At 43.1% G+C, this 17,907-nt stretch overlaps 1 protein-coding gene across 4 annotated transcripts in view; it reads right to left on the reverse strand.

Moving 5' to 3' along the window:
• Nucleotides 1-17,907, reverse strand: part of Dnah11 (dynein axonemal heavy chain 11) — a 324,204-nt gene that overhangs the window by 239,610 nt on the left and 66,687 nt on the right. For all 4 annotated transcript variants that reach the window (XM_050120839.1, XM_050120837.1, XM_050120838.1 and 1 more), the window contains exons 28-30: nt 17,470-17,596; nt 3,575-3,724; nt 534-767 (exon numbers count right to left, since the gene is read on the reverse strand). In XM_050120839.1, coding sequence (XP_049976796.1) covers nt 534-767; nt 3,575-3,724; nt 17,470-17,596 — 511 coding nt within the window. The remainder of the gene's footprint in view (nt 1-533; nt 768-3,574; nt 3,725-17,469; nt 17,597-17,907) is intronic.

Genomic DNA, 17,907 nt, shown 5'->3' on the forward strand with positions numbered 1-17,907 from the left:
AACAGAGACACACAGAAAGATGGTAGTTCCACACTGAAACAATATTAATGTTTTTTTAATGTCCTCACTTTATAGTTATAATCAAAGCATAGATGTCAATAAATCAACCAGCCCTGGAAGAAACTGGCCACTTCTTTAACCTGCATCTCTCAACTTTAAATCTATTAAATTGAAAACAACACCCCAGTTCCCTCAGATTAGAAAATCAAGAATCCATTTTCCACCAAAAGTTAACAGAAAATGATAAGTCATCAGTTTTTAACCTGTGGGTTGAGACCTTTCGGAGGGTGGAACAACCCCTGCACAGAAGTCTCATTCCAGATATTGTGCATATCTGATATTTACATTATGATTCATAATAGTAGCAAAATTACAGTTAAATAATAGCAATGACAATAATGTTATGTTTGGGGTCACTACAACATGAGGAACTGTGTTAAAAGGTTGCAGTTTTATGAAGGTTGAGACCCATTGCAGTAAGTGAACAAAGTTTATTGTTCAGTCTCTTTTAACTGTCAAACCTCGAAAAGTACCTGTTTCTTATGGAAATCCTTTAGGGCTGTTTCATAGCCTTCCTCCAGCCGACTGAAGGCAATTCCTACGTCTGTGGTCCACCATATTTGTGAGCCAGTTAGAGCCACCTGAGCTGGGAAGTCCAAGATCCATAGCTCTCTAGGTTTCTCCTCATAGGCTCCGAGGGCTTCCGCAATCACCTGGCGCACTGTTTCCTTCATGGTCTGTTCCAGCCGCAGAAGCCAGCTCTCCACCTTGGAAGAGAATGGAAAGGTGAATGCACAGGCTTCAAGCAACAGCTCTGCAGCTGGGCTTCCTGCCACTCCTCTGCGAGACACACAGCGACAACAGAGGGGAACTCAACCACTAACGGACCAAGGCTCTCCCTGTGCAAGCCTTTCTACCCCTCAAATTAGAGCTAACTCCACAACCTCTCAGTGGTAAACAGCTTCTCTAAACAGAGGATGTTGTCTTTCATTCTTTAACTTTGCTGATAAAGGGGTTCTACACGAGAACTCCTCTCCTGACTGTCTGAGAAGTCAAACATCAGGAAACACCATGACCCCCTGTGAAGGCATGAGCTGGAGCCTGGAGCCTTGGGAATCATGATTTTAGGAATTGTATTTCTCGTTATGTTTTATTCTCCTGGAAGCTCTCCTCTAAAAAGCTTCCCAGTGCTTAGTCTTCAGCCGCAGTGTTTTCAGTAAATATCTTATTATACCCCTCCTGGCTCCAGTCCTCACACTCGTCAGGAATTAGACAGCACGGCGGCGTAGGAGACAACTGCTGATTTGTGAAAATTAATCTTTCCAAAAACTTCACTTCCAGTTCACGTCCCTCCCATAGACACATTCTGGCCAATTTCCCATGCTGTTCAAATTGCTGTGCTATATTGATCCATGCATCTGTTTGTAGTTGGACATATAACTACGAGGCTATACAGACTGCACATAGTAGAACCTAACAGTAAAATGGCTGTAATGAGAACATTCCCAGGGCCTCAGGAGATGAGGAAGATGGTTAGCTCATCTCCTTCCCCGGCTCCCTGAGGATGGCAACAGCGTTTGACCTCCTGGGAACTGGAATGACGCACGAATGAGCTGAGACCTTCTTCTGGAGGGGCAAAGGGAACACTAGCCATGGTCTGCCATCTGCAATGAGTGACTTTCCTGGCTTCAGAGCCAGGCTTTAGTAACACTTACAAGTTACGGTCCCTAATCTAGCTGGTCCGTCCTGTATTTCTGCCTTCACCATGAAGCACAGCACCCATCAGACAATAGCATCCTCAGGAGACAGTAATTGTTAGAGCATCTCTTTTGTCCTCAGCAGACCTGCCTGTCCTCAGGAGTCCCACTAGGGAAGACTATGGGCGACCTGTCACAGCAGTCTGTTTTCAGATGACTATGCCAACAACAGCAACTCAAGTGTAGGATTTCATGAACTGACAGACTTCTGTTTGCAGGATCCTACCCTCTTGAAACCTCTTGACATTCTGTCCAGCCTAAGATGAAAATGACCACAACTGGTTCTTACTAATCATATATACCCTCATTTCCTCAACGAGACAAGGGCCGTGGCTTCATCTCTGATCACTAAAATCCCAATCTGATGCATAATAGGCTTTCAATAAATAAATTTAACAGACTAAATTGGGAAGAACCAATCATAAAAGTGTGGGAAAGCATAAAAAGACAAAACAAAAAGCATCTTTTTAAAATATATAAAACAAAGGTAATTAGAAAATGAATTCCATATAGGCTCAGAAGTTTCTAGCACAAGCTACTTCTATAGAATAAATTAGAGCTCTATGAAATCTTCCAGTATTCAGGGTTCCTGCTAGTGACAACCACATCCATCAGTTGGACGATCTTCCTCTGGGCACCATGCCAGCTGATGAACAGTCTGCCGGGGAGGCAGCAGACAGCCGTGTACTTTTGTCAAGATAGTTTATGGTGACTTTTTCTAATCACTATAATAATATCCTAAAAAGCCCAAGAGATCAAAAATATGTTTTAATCAGAGTATCCTACCATCTGCTTCCCCTTCATTTGGCAGAGATTTCTGGTACAATATTAAAAAGTTAGCAGTGAGGAGTAAAGAGAACCCTAGTAAAATAAGTTTGCAATGGTGCTTTTGTAAAGAATACTTCAAGAAAGCTGTCGCCCAGGCCTAAGAGGGTCACTGATAAAAACTGAAGCTATTCAAGCCTCATCAGAAAGAGTGCAAGTCCTGCCCTGGTTAGCTTTGACCAACTTGACTCAAGCTAGAGACAGTCGAGAAAAGGGAACCTCAACTGAGAAAATTCTCTCATCAGATGGCCTGTAGGTAAGCCTGCCACAGCATTTTCTTGATTAATTATTGATGCGGGAGGGCCCAGTTCACTATGGTTCTTACCAACCCTTGGCAGTGGTCCTGAGTTATGTAAGGAAGTATTCTGAGCAAGCTATGGGTAGCAAGTCAGTAGGCAGCGATCCTCTATGGCTTCTGCCTCAGTTCCAGCCTCCAGCCTCCTCCCCTGTCTTCCTTCAGTGATGGAGTGTGACCAGAGAGTTGTGAGATGCGGTAACACTTTCCTCCCCAAGCTGTTGCTGACCATGGTCATTAGCACAGCAATAGCTAAGACAGCTAAGCTATCAGACTGTATTTAGAGCTGTCATCTAGCAAAATGGCTCTTCCTTGTTGCTAGCCATAAGAGTGTTCTCAGGTATTTGTCCAGGAGAGTGGGGACTACACTTAGCTAACTGCTCCGTAGCTGGGTGAATAGCATCATGCTGGGAGACTCTGTCAACCTTACTCACTAGCTCAAGCAGCCAATCACAGATTCACATCAGAATGCCCACAATGCCTCTTCCCTTCCCACAGCCTCTGGGCCGACCTGAGCAGGAAGAGGAGCTCCCTGGCACACTGGAGACAATGAACAGCGATGTCCCAGCACGCAATCAATGAGAGCTTAATTTTTAACAGGACGTAAATTGTCTTGTTGGTTCAATTCAACCTTTAGGATTGCCTGAATATTACCTTTTTTTTTTTTTGCATAGAAAACCTTAAAATCGAATCTTACATGGCCTATGCATTCACACCCGTCCCGGAACAGGACATACTCCTTTTCTTTGCTGAACATCCCGATTGCTTTGTGTGTGAGAACTTCTGGATTATCTTCGAATTGCAGATCTGAGAGGCTGTCAAAGAGTTTGACAAGGTGGCGTGTTACCTAAGACCAGAACATGAGAGAAGCTTAATGTTTCTTACTGTACATGTACCCTGGTAATTCAGAAACAAAGGCATATTAAGTTACTAACTTTTCTTCATAAATTTCCAGGATGATCTCAAAATCAAGGTCATTATTAAGATACCAGTACCTGAGATGAAGCTGGCAGAGGGAGAGAGGCATTCTGATCCCAATGTCATATATAGCCGGGTGAGCGCTCACTATGCAAAGCAATCATTTTCTACTCAGAGTCTGAAGGTTTACCAAGCTGTCTTTGTGTACCATAACTGTGGACAACAATCTTTGTATACCACAACTGGGGACAACAGTCATTGTGTACCACAACTGGGTACATCAACTTTTACTAGAATGCCTATGGTCAAACTTCTAAAATTTAAATTTATGTTATTGGTCTGAACTATGAAAAAATAGTAAAATATCTAAACAAACATACAAAGTAGACAAAATCTTATGGATTGGGGTCTACTGCCATTTTTTTAGGTGGGATGCTTTGAGTGGGTGACGTTTCTTTATTTTGATTTGTTAGGTAAGTTTTCCAAGTTAACATTGCTGAATCTGAATGGCAAATTTGCATTCACAGGTCCAAGACACATTAATGATGGCTGCATTCCCACGTTCTCCCTTCTCACAAGCTGTATCCTTCAAAGGAAACTTGCATTGAATGTGATGTGCTTTATTAAAATTGGACAAACTGAAGTTAAAATAAGAGACAAATCCCAGTATTTGTCTCAAGAGGTCAGTCTGAATAAATATATCTAACTGGTCTCCAAATATAAGTCCCGAGCTGGCCGCACCCTCCATCCATTGAACCCACTAATAAAAGTCATGACTGGCCTTCCATCTAGGACCAGTGCCTAGCATTGCCATGGAGGAATGGAGAGAAGGGCAGCTCGTCAGGAGGTGGATCAGTCATCAGGAGGTGGACCCAGACATCAGTCAAGCCACACATCTCTTTTGAAGAAGACTAAGTAAGAGCCAGAGATGGGCTCAGGGAAAAGTGCCAGTAGCACAAACTCATGGTACCATGACACATGTTTCATGTTTCCTCAACAAATTAAATAGAATCACCAAGAAACCATCAATACATCCTGAAAACAGCCACTGAAACAGGCAGTTATATACTAATGCTCCTTCCATTAGACACAGTCACCAAAAGAAAGAAGCAATCAAGTATCTATTCAGATAGATGAATAAACAAATTGTGCATGGTACATACTGTGGAATATTACTCAGCCATATGAAGGCGTGTGTGTGTGTGTGTGTGTGTGTGTACGACAACAAAGACTGTGAGTGCTAGCGCATGCCCTTATCCTAAAACTAAGGAAATGGAGGCCGAAAGACTGAGTTCCACTACAGCCTGGGATACACAGGGAGACTCTGTCTCAGAAAACTAAAGGCTAGGATGTAAACTCAGTGGTAGAACACTTGCTTAGTACACACAAGGTCCTGGGTTCGATCTCTAGCTCAGGAAAAAAAGTCAACATAATATGAATGAACCTGGAAAACACCGAGCTCAAGGACAATAGTAGCCTCTCATTCAATCCTGTCAACTCTATAATCATTCACACAAAATACCAAGAATGGGCAAATCCATAGGTACCGATGGCTGGCCAGTGTTTCCTAGCTGTTCTAGGGAGACAGACATAGGTAAGCAAGGTGATTGATCCTGAGGTTTATTTGGGGCGATAAAATGTCTCAGATGTAGAAGAAAGGTGATGTAGCAATTACATAATAATAGAAATGTGCAAATAACACTGTATCTTTAATACAGCTGATGTTTTGTGATATGAATTTTACCTCAACGGAAAACAAAAGCTGTTGCCATGGCAACGTTTCTCAGCACACAGGCTTCACTTCTGCCACAAGTGTCTCTCAACCCATACTTAGCATGGCTTGGTATGTAACAGCAGCTTCTAGAAACAACAGCAGCTACTTATGTCATCTGCCTGACAAGTCCACCAGTGTGGGGAAGACTTTCCTTTGGGGTGATTTCATCTTTTAAAATCTTCTACCTTTACACATTGCTACATTCTCAGTTTTAGCATAAAGGACAACAGCATCGGGACGTCTTCAAGTCTGAAAGAGATGGCTTCCTGAGACGTGTGTTTACTGCAGGCACAGGGAGAGTGGTAGGCAGCAGATCCTGGGTTATTACAGTCTCCTCCACCCTGCACATTACCCAAAGGACATCTATACGCAGAACATCTCTGCAGTAATCTAACCACTCACTCCCAATCGAAGTGGCCAAGAAGCGCACAGATGTCAAATGGCTTCGGCGGGGTAATGGGCCTAGATAACGTTCAGTTGAGAACCTGCTGGGTAAATGAGACCCCAGCCATTAGATGCCCACACATTACTGCTTTACTCAGAATAATTTCACATCTTCTGGCCTTGTAGTCACCCTGACAGTGGCCAAAAAATGTAAATCTCCCAACCTACAGTTCTCTGTGACCTGTAGCTGACGTGGTTGGAATCAGATGCTTCTTATCGAAATTTTCTGATGAAATATCTTTGTATTTTAAGTGAAATTAGATTTTCTTCTTCCTGGTTAACATTTTATTTTACAACTAAAAAAATACATTAAAATAACATTTTCAGAGTATTATTAAGGGAACAAAACTTTACCATGCTTTAAGTTGGCTCCTAAAGGGTTATCAACAAAAACCGAATAATCTTTCCCCCATGTATGCAGTGTCACATGTGTGCACTGATGCACAAGGGCAGACCCAGCTTAGCACAGTATCACGTGTTCATAAATAATGGTCATGTGATCTGAAAGTATGTCAACCATCTTAATAAACAGCAGGGAAGAGGCTGGAGAAATGGCTCAGAGGTTAAGAGCATTGCCTGCTCTTCCAAAGGTCCTGAGTTCAATTCCCAGTAACCACATGGTGGCTCACAACCATCTGTAATGAGATCTGGTGCCCCCTTCTGGCCTGCAGGCATACGTGGAGTCTAAACACTGTGTACATAGTAAATAAATTTTAAAAAAGAAAAAAAAAGAAATAAACAGCAGGGAAACTTATGACAGGACAAAGACCTTTAAAAAGTTTTTGGTAAAAATTACAATTTCACTGTGGGTTGCAAATGTGTAAGGAAACAGAGAAAGCACCAAACGCGGTTTGGTACGGTGTAGTTCAAAAGAGTAAATGAACCAAAACGAATGTGTTGGATTGTAGAGAGCTTAGGGCCATTCATTGCTTGCTCCTTCTGGCTTACACCGTGGAAGAAACAGCTTCTCCATGTCTTCACTAAGAAGTCCTTTTGAGTCCAACCACCGCTGTGCTGTGCTTTGACCTTTCAGTGTCTGACTTGTTTTGTGTTCTTTCTTTTTTCTTTCCTTGCTGGCATCAGTTCTTCTGGCCTGTATTATCCTTTCCATCCCAACCACTGCTATCACTCATGCCCAGAAGTTTGTTATTTATAACTGCACAGCTAACTGTGTGTGCAGGCTCTCTAAGGATAAGGAGTCGCCCTCCAGTCTACTGTCTTCCCTAACTCCATGTTTGACTCAACATCCACTTCTAGAATTATCCCCAGATGACATTCTTTCTGCAAGTCTCTATGCATTCCAATTTCGACGAATCCTCTCTGTCCATCATTTAGTGTTTTACATTACCATGTGGCATATCCTAGGAACATGGAGGTCATACAGCAATAACTTAGCAGCAGATGCACAGTGACTTATTGTTGATGATATTTGAAAGATACAGCATAAGTGTTGCTGATAACACTGCAATCTGTGGTTTTTTTTGTGGGCCAAAGAGCTAGCAGTCAAAGCTCTCTCCATTATTCTTCCCAGTACAACACAGCATCTCAAATATGAATCATGCTGTCAGGGATCTGGGCTGTCACTAATCCTTGGTAAATGTTGGAATCAGCACTGTTGGAACCATACACAGAGAGAATCTCTTATTAAATGTAAGAAGTTACATTTATTTTATAACTTATGATATAAACCAGTAACACATCCCATGACCTAGGTTTGCCGTTCACCTAGAAAAAGGGAAAGAAGATGAAGTTGGTCATCTAGAATTTCCTTCTCAAACATTACCATTGGCTTTTGTTTCTGCAATCTGATTTTATGTTTGGTCAGTGCGTGTAATACGCTGCTACTCACTAAGACAAAACATACAGAAAGCTGTACCACCACTAGCTTGACGAGCACCTCAGAGCTCACTGTGTGTTCATTCACCCATCCATAATGACAATGATGCCCACCACCACATAAGAACGTAAATGCAGGCACTCCTGTCTTTTGTAGCTATTAGTCTCTAGACTAAGACTGGATGTCAGCCCATCCTATTAGCAACAAATGCACAAGTATTTAAGCTAATATGTCAAAACAGTCAACAATTATTTTTGTTTTAGAGTAGCATTTGTTACTGGCGATGATACAATATTTTTTGGAGTTTAAATCTATTTTAGAAGTCTTAGTCATGACACATTCATGTAATGAAACTTTCAGTAGCCATCATATACCATGTTGCATAGTAATATGACCAATTTGTTAAATGTATGGGATAGACCTATAATCAAGCAATCACTCAGAAATAGCATCCAGGACTACACTCTAAGAACAGTGCATTTTAGGATGATTTCTGTTCTTTTTGCTGTGTACCTATTATATAATTTTACTTTAAAGTGATCACAGTATAAAACTGTAGTTTTTCAAGTAAACTTAGAAAAATTGAAATTCATCTAGAGTAAAATAGGGAAAACATGTGTACAACTAGGTGAATTTTTACACTGTAGACACGATTCTTACAGATATCAACATCATTGCCAAACAAAAGACCAGCAATGTGTAGAGAATAAGAGGCTTACGAGTGATCAGCCCTAAATTTGATATGTATATATATACAGACATACATACACACATGCACATACACATACAATTAGACTTGAGCCTTGAATACACACACACACACACAACCTTATAACGCAAAGCTGAGTTGTCTATGTTACAAATATTGTAAGAGCTAGAAATGGCAGATGATGTCAAGGAAACAGTGCTTTCCAGACACAACAGAGCAGATGCACACATGAGCCCACAGTACAGCATGCACAAGACCTACACAAACTAAAGCCAGGCAAAATCTCAGCATGAACATGGGGAGGTGGGCACCATGTCTCATTCCCGAGGAGCTATTGGCATTTGATTCCAATGGGAAAGGAAAGGCCACTTTAGACCCAATGCCAGATGACCAACACGAACTGTAACTCAATGAGGAGAAAGAGGGAGGGAGGTATGGACAGAGGGACGTTTGGTGGTTAGGAAGCTAGAAGGATCTGGGGGAGGGGCTAATGTGATCAGTGTGTGCTGCATGGAATTCATTGTATCAATAAAGATATTGTTTTCTTTTCTAAAAGAAAAAGATAGGAGCGCAGGGCTCAAAGATTCCTCATGACTTATGTGAGCTCCTCTTCCTTCCAAATGGGCATTTTCAAAAAGAACAGCAATACCACTATAAAAATGAAATCAGTGGCTGCTGTTCCGCATCATTCTACTGAGATTTCTTTGTGTATAAAGTACAGTATGCCTTTGCTCTCTACCATGTGACATTCTGATGAGTGAGTATATTGCAATGTACTTGCCATTCTCTTGAGACGTTGAAATTGTTTCCAGTTGGGGAAATATAGGTAGAAAATATATTACGTACACATACATTCCTGTGGTGATCTAAGAAGATGAACTGTTAGGTAGTAATAAAAGAAACCATCAGTTTCCCCAAATACTTGCTCTAGTTTACAATCATGGTGACCAGATACCAACGTTCCTATTCTACATCCATATTATCTAAGACTGTGAGTTTTAAAATGTTAGTCTCGGCACATTTGATCCTGGGGTATCTCATTCTGTGAGCTTTGGGAAGCCAAATCCTGTCAAAGATTGCAGGTATCCTATACAAAGTAAAAAGAGGCGATGAATACTCTCCATACAAGCACTGATGGCAATATCATAAGCCTTCCCAGATACCAGAATAAGGCATATCTGACAGCAGTTACCTTCAGGAAGGAAAAAAGGAAAGAAAGAAGACAGGAAGAAAAAGAAGGGAAGAAGAAGGAAGGAAGACTAGCCTCACATATTATAACTTTATATGTTTAACTACATATATGGCTTTTTATTCTAAAGCAGTAGCTTATAAAAGTCATGACGGACATGAATGTGTACTTATAAATGTGGTTGAATATGCAAGCAACACACATCAATGAGCTTTGAAAATATCACAAACTATTCCCAAGGTTTAGTGCCTTCATATTGTGACATTTCACAGTTTATAGTGATTGTCTGTGTTAGAGTGTTCAGTTGCCTCAGCCAGTCTCAGATCTCACACATTTGTGGTCTGCTGGTAGTTCATGGCTTCTCTAATGTGGTAATGGTTTTCCAGGTGGTGCCTTGGTCCCGCATTCATCATCCAGCAAATTGGTGCTGATTCACTGGGTGGGAAAGTCAAAGATTTCCAAAGAGCAGCAAAATGGTAAGTCTCAGTGCGAAAGAGCCCAAGAACCTCTTGCAATGATTCACTGGCCAGCTAGGCATGAGGCGTGCTAAGGGGGAAACAAGCTTGACAACAGTGGCAAGACATGGGAGGAGGCAAACTGGTAGCCATATTTACTGTATTATGTTTTCTATTTTCTTGATTTTTTAATACAATTTACTCACAACCAAAAAAAAGCCATAGAAAGTGACTCCTGTTTTTCTACTTGACACATAAGGAAATACACATATAAAGTTATGATGAGAAGACACAACGTTAACCCGTCCCCTCTTTATTCCATCTGCTTTCTGAGGGATGGCTAACATGCCTGCCGTTAGCATTTCGGTGTTCGGAATTTTATCACTCCATCCATCATCATCTTCCTCTCTCGGAGGGCCAGATTGCAGGCGACGAGACCTTCCAGTATGTGTGTCTCTGAAGAAAACTCCTCGCGTTTCCTTCAGCCTTCAAACACACTTTTTCTGGGTAGAGAAGTTCAGCTCGACAGGCATGTTTCTTACAGTGCATCCAAGAGCCAGTTCCAGTGTCCTCTCACTTGCATGGTTTTCGATGTGAGGTCAGCTGTCACCCATTCTTTCTTCTGTGTGTCCTGGGGCTTTGTGGGTCATGTTCAGTGCCATTTCTTCTCATTGGTTTTAAATCACCTGAGCAGTTTTTCATAGTTCTCTTCATATTCTCTCTTTCTCTTTCCCTCCCCCTTGCTCCTCTTTGCCCCTCTTTCTGCTGTTTGAGGCAGGGTCTTACTCTATAGCCAAGGACCCGGAATTTGCTTTGTATCCCAGGCCAGTCCTGAGTTTCGGGTATTCTTCCTGCTTCAACTCCTGCTTACAGTCAGGGCCATTCAGTGTTCCTGAGCCCTTAAATCCACTTTCCACCCATCTGGAAAGTTTCGGTTGAACTTTTTCAAATATGTTTCTGTCTTCTTCTTCCCCCACTCTAGACAGTTAACGTACACATAGGGAACTTTCTTAGGATTTTTGCACCTCTCCTTGATGTCTGAACACATGGAATAGACATAACAGTGGACACTCTGTCTGTCTGTCTGTCAGTTCTAGCACCAGTCCTTTTGAGGTCAGTTTTTATTCATTTATTTGTCTCTTCCCTTATGGGCTGCACAGTCCTGGTTTACTTGTACTCCCAGGAGCCTTTAATGAGCTGCCAGGAATGGTAAAAATAATATTCTCACCCATATATTCTAAACCACAATTCAGTAAAATTACTTGGAAGATTTGATCCTTTTGATCTTGACAGGAAGATTTAGTGAGGAGAAAGAAGATTGTTTGGTAGGATTAGAGCAGCGTGCAACCCACATCTGATTATTCCTGACTACCCAGCAGGGCCCTCCTGGTATTCTACCAATAAATCATAAGGGTGTTCCCTCCCTGGTGGGAACAAGCACCATTCCAGCCCCATGAGAACATTAACGCGATCACCTCTAATCCTCTCAGGTTGGGAGTTCCCTCACGGACATTCACCAATCAAAACCCCGCTAACTTACTCAAAGGGGCCTCACCTGCTCCTTTGTGTTCTCCCCTTTTCATTCTGCGCACGCACACTGTGGCTAGATTTCCCTGCTGTGTCCTCTTCTGAAGACTGGAGCCCAAGGCAGCAACCACGGCGCTCACACGCCTGTTTCTTGCACCTTATAAGTCACAGTCCCCTACTGTGCCAATCCTGCCAGTGTGTAAGACGCATCTGGTGTGTGCCGTCTGTCTTCCTGCTTCAGTACAGTAGAGTTCTTCAGAGACAAGCTTACCCGTTTCTCTCGTGTGAAGAGCCTGGTGCTCTTGCGGAAGGGCATTCCCTGAGCATGCGTACTGTTTATCTCGTGTGAAGAGCCTGGTGCTCTTGCGGAAGGGCATTCCCTGAGCATGCGTACTGTTTATCTTGTCACTTCAGAGAATGTCTTGTGGACTTAATTCCCACCACTGCAATGTTTTGGCATGCATATTAAACTAGTGTTGTCACAAGTGAAATTTGTTTTAACATATTTAATCTGGCATATCAAACACATCATTTTAACCTCAGATGAGAATAAAGCTTAATACATAAAACTGGCAAAAAATATCCTATCAGAGTTATCAGTTACCCGAAGATATAGTTACAATTAGGATGATATGTAAGGGCATCTGGGTACCATTTACATTTAACTTAACTGCACTAGTTTAGTTAAACACACACCAGAGTGAATTTTTTTTTAAGGATAAAAAAAAATCAGAGCATTGCTAGCGAACTCTGTAAGGAGCCATAGCTCTCGGGCTACTGCAGTTGGCCCGCAAATGCTGCAGGTCTGAGACAAGCTTTGCCGTTGCAGCAGCAAACAGATGTCCAGTCTATCATCCTTCAGATAGTCTATGCACTGAAGAGGTCAGGCTTAATTTCAAAAAGAAATCAGTCTTCAAATCCTGAACCAAACCTAGTTTAGTGATTGCATTGCTAATATTGGTTGCAGACATCCACGACACGCCAAACGGCCTCCTCCGTGACATCTCAACACCATTGTCCTAAATCAGATACCTCAGTTCACAGAATGGAAGTGACTTCCACGTCAGACCTCCCTGCCTGTAAAGTTCAGGCTGAACAAATTTCACAATGAACTTCAGGCACTATTAGACGAACACTATTAAATTAAGTTTTAGGGGCAGGTTGGGTGAAGAACTCAGCCATTCACGAAATGTCGAGATGAGTTATTTGCTCACAAGGGTGCCTTTTATAGGCTCATTACATTGTTACTTCCAAAGCTACCATCTCATGCTATCTTGGTCACACCACCAGGAGCACACTTCAGAAGGTCAGCACAATGGGCAGAGATGGACATGCTCAGCCTGGTGGTCAGAATCTGGTTCTGATAATTGCAAATGGAGTAAGAGAAAACAGCCAGGCGGTACTGTGCAAATGCATAAGACACAAACAGTTTTACAGCTGATGACCCAGGATTTGGAATTCATGGTGACGATGCAGAGGTATACCTCTCAGAGAATGAAGTAAACTAAGGTATGACTCCAGATAACACAAACGACTCTAAGGATCTTATTGGACCCCTCTGAAACAAGTCACTCTAGAGTTGCTGTTTGTGCCACTGAGGCTGGTTACTACTTTCTGATAACATAATGTTATTAACTGTGTGATAACATTGAAGTATATACAATATAAAAGGGTTTTCACATGCCCTGTATCCAAGGCTCAACGATGATTGTGGAAGATGGGGGTGCAAAGACTGTAAGAGAAAGAAGTAGTGGACGTTGGCAATAGGGATTATTTGCTGGACATGATGGGGCCATTGTATACATGACCTCACAATACTGTGTCTGCATGAGATCAAGCCAGCCAGAATCTCAGCATGGACATGGGAGGGGGCTCATGAATCCCTCCCCCAGATGAAAACCTACTGCTCACTAATGGCTGCTGGGAAAAGAGAATTCATTCCCTTCAGGGATAGGCTCCTGAAAGACCACCCTGGCAACAGTGCATGGTTCTACATTCATGCATGTACGGAAGGCAGAGACACAGGGATAGACTCCTGAAAAACCACCCTGGCAACAGTACATGGTTCTACATCCATGGATGCAGAGAAGTCAGAAACACAAGGTAGACTCCTGAAAGACCACCCTGGCAACAGTGTGTGGTTCTACATCCATGCACGTATGGAAGTCAGAGACACAGAGAGAGACAGAGCACAGAAGAAAGAAACATGGAGGGCAGGGAAGGATCTGGAGGGGAGAGAATGGAGTGCAGATGAGATCAAAACACTGTATTATATACATGCAAAACAATGTCTAAAATTGTTTTGTATAAAATTCTCAGGAAAATGCATTGCATAAAGTTTTCAAATAACAAAAATATTTTAAATGATTTAAAAATTATATTTCATGTACTTTGAAATCAAGTGACTCTCTACAAAATTGCCAACTCAAGCAGAAATCTAATCTCTTCTAAGCTGTAAACCATTTCTCCCCTATAGCCATGGGACCTGGACCACATTAGCCCTCCTCATTGTTGCTGGCTTTCACTAAAAGGGCTGTGAGACACCACTATACTGGACACCATTGCGCTATGCTCCAACCCTTGGCTTCTTTGTAAGTGGACATCTTTAACATCTTACATTGTCTAGCTGTTCATTAAGGACAATGCTAGTTCTAATGCTGTAAAAAAAGTTCCTGGAATCATGTTTTTTTAAAAAAAAATATTATCAGAATTCTATGAATAAAACGAGGGTAGAGTTACAGCAGTAAGGCAGACTAACAGTAGCTAGAAAAGATGCTTCACCAATATGGAAGTATGGAGTCATATGAAAACAAAAGAGGGATTTAAAGAGGTACACACCACTGGCCAGTGAAGAAAAGTCGGCAGTAATAATGTGTATACCAAGTCACTGTGCGGTTTGGCTGGGCCTTTAAGCACTTTTTATAATGATTGGAAAGAAAATTGGCGAGTGTGTTGGCAGGGGAGACAGCCCAGTGAGTGTACCCCTCGCCTTGCAAGCACATAGCCGGGCCAAATATAAAGGAACCGAGCACGTTCTTAAGCCCAGCTCTAGGGTTAGCTGGCCGGCCAGCTTGTCCTAATCCATGAGCTCCAGGCCAGTGAGATGCTGTCAAAGCCAGAGTGAAGGGTTCCCGGGGAGAGACACCCAGAGTTGGCACTGTCCCTCCCCACCAAGTTAATTAAGAAAAAAGAATACACTGAGTGATTGTCCCCTCGTGTAGAGCCTAGGACTTCAGCTGAGGACAAAGGGGCGTGGAGAAAGTAGCTTGAGTTGTGGTGGACGTCCCTTCTGTTGTCAAACGCATCTCAACACCATCCCATCCAACACTATGTGCCCCTCCATCAGTGTCCAAGGATGGAGGGGCTTCCCCTCAGGTGTGAGGAAGCCGCCCAAGGCAGGAGGCCGAGGCATTCCTTCAGTGTTTGCCTGGGAAATGAAACAATGTATTCCCAATTGCCACTCTTAAAGATAAACAAGAGGAGCTAGTACCCAAGGGTGAGTCCCCTGTATGCCCCTTGTTCTGACAAAGGAAAAAGAAGAAAGAGATGAAACCAGATGGTTGGTTACACTGCCAAAAGCAAGAACTATGGAAGGTGAGCTGGAAAGATGGCTCAGAAATTACAAAGACCTGCTGCCTTTGCATGGGACCCATGTTCAGTTTCTGGCACGCCCATGGCTTACAACTGCCTGTGACTCCAGCTCCAGGAGATCTGCTGCCTGCTGACCTCCATGGAAACCTGCACACACATGGTGCACAGAAATCTACACAGGCACACATGCATGCACATAAACTTTATAAAAAAGCTACGGGAGCTGGGGGAGGGTGAAATGCCTGCCATGGGGTGGGTTACGGAGCTGGGGGGAGGGTGACATGCCTGCCATAAGTGGGGTTCTTGATTCCCCGTGAGAACTTGCAAGCATGCCCTACAACACTCAGCAGATGATCCTGACGGCTGCCAAAGAATCATGTACCGCTGAGAAATGGCAGCAGAGGGCTGAAATAGAGAGAGTACCTAGCATGTGGACGGTCCTGAGTTCAGTCCTCCATACCATAAATCATCCCTGTAAACTTGTCCTCATTGTAAGTGGCCAGAGAAGGGAATGGACCGAACACAGCTACCAAGGCCCAAGTAATGTGTTGAAAACCTGGCCTCCACATGGAGATGAACGAGGGCACCAACTTGATCTTGACCGGTTGTTTTGGATGAACTCATTCAGTTTTAATGAGGAAACCAGACCAAGACTAATGATTCCCGTCCAAGGTATTACAAAAGGGGCTGCTATTAACATAAAGACATGCAACAGGGCACATTTGGAGTTAAAAATTACAGGAAAATATTAGTATCTCATGCTTATTATTCTACAGAATGAACAGTGCTTGACGAAATCAGGGACAAAGCATTTACTGTGTTTGAGAGGCTATGCTTAGAAGGACAACATGGTCCTGTTTTAGACTTTTTTGTCTTTCTTATTTTCTATATGGAAAATTGAGCTTGCATTTTAAGTACTTAAACTTGTAAGGTCTTTGGGACTTGAAAGATTAATAAAATAGCTTATGACAGCCCTCTCCATAAGTCTGCACCCAGCAGTCCCGAGGACACCCTAGGCAGTATTGCTGTGTAAGTGTGAGGATCACCATGTCGGATAAGCTTTTGATTGTGTGCTGCATAGATATGCGGACCACGAGTGCAGCCCAACCAGAGAGACTGTCTCTGCAGAGCCACCCAGAGGCCAGCATGAAGACACAGCAGGACCTGAGTGGCCCTAGAAAGCGCTGTCCATGTTGACTTAACCACTCTCTTACATGTAAAAGGATCCCACTTGTATTAAGCAAAGAGAATAGCTGCGTAATTCAATCCTTATTTCCCGTTAAATAATAACCAAGGAAAAATAGTCACTACAAGTAATGTATCTAGGCAGCAGCAAAATGCATCCAGCTGCGTTGTAAAGAGCTACAGGCTTCAGAGAGAACTCATGACAATATCTAGAGAGAGTCTGTTTTTCTGAGGCGTATAAAACTGCACAACGCTAAAGCCCAAATCAGTCTAGAGACTAACAACATCGGTCCAGCACTTTCACAACTATAAGAATCAGTGGAGCCAATGAGTCTCCGGGACAATGACAGCCTTTAAACGCTTACAGGAAGGGAGTTTCAGAAGAGGCAGTTTGTCTCTGCTCTGAGCTCTCAGATTACAGAAGATAATGTCAACGTTCCTTTGCTTTCGCTGTTGATGTGAGCACTAGGGAATCCATGGCAAGCCCCTTCTACACAGATGAGGGAAGCCAGAGGGGAGAGGACAAGGCCAAAATGATATACCTCCTCCTACCCCTCAAAGAAGTCCAACGTAATAACGATGACAGCTTCTGCAGAACTGGGGTGGTAAGGGAGCTCCATGACCACAGCCCCAGTGACCCACTTTCCCCAGGAAAGCTGCCAGTCAGGCGCTTGGGCCTCCATCCCTGGTCTTCAGCCCTGGGAAGTCATGGGTCAGTTCTTCCTGTTCCAGGATGCTGGGCATTTATGACTCAAATCCTGCCCTTGGCTGAACACCTGGGCAGTTGCTCTAACTTCTCTAGCTCGACCTCTCTCATATCCCTCTGCTGCCACACTAAGAAATTCAAACGCAGATTTTCTAGTTCCTGGCACATGCGATGTGACAGATGGTGTCTGATAACGATGGAGGAACTGAGACATTCCTTAACTAATCGGCAGAGCACAGGACTTCCAGAGCCATTACCTGCTTCGGCTGGGTTCCCTTGGAGAGAATGTCCAGCAAGTCAGTTGAGGAGATGAAGTAGAAGCGAGGAAAAGTGACCCGCTTGGTTTCCAGGTACTCAGCCAGGGCCTTTTCACAAAGCGAAAGCCTGCAAGAATGAAAACCCGTCTTAAGTACGCTCCATGTTTCCTGCATTGACACTTCAGCAGAACAAACCTGCAACTCCCATGACTCCATTCAACCAGGAAGTCCACAATTTCACAGCTACCCATCCTGTTTTGACATCCTCTTAAAACAGAATACGACCAGACCAAGGGAGTGGGAGGTCCATACACATACATACTCACACAGCATAGTACATACACATACATACATACTCACACGGCATGATATGTCACTCACTGCTTCTCATGATGAAGACCAGGTTTGGCATTGCTCGACTGAAGCACAAATTGCAGT

The sequence above is a fragment of the Alexandromys fortis genome, unplaced genomic scaffold, assembly GCF_014885135.2.
Source record: "Alexandromys fortis isolate MF-2015 unplaced genomic scaffold, M_Fortis_MF-2015_v1.1 scaffold_182, whole genome shotgun sequence".
NCBI classification, from domain to species: domain Eukaryota; kingdom Metazoa; phylum Chordata; class Mammalia; order Rodentia; family Cricetidae; genus Alexandromys; species Alexandromys fortis.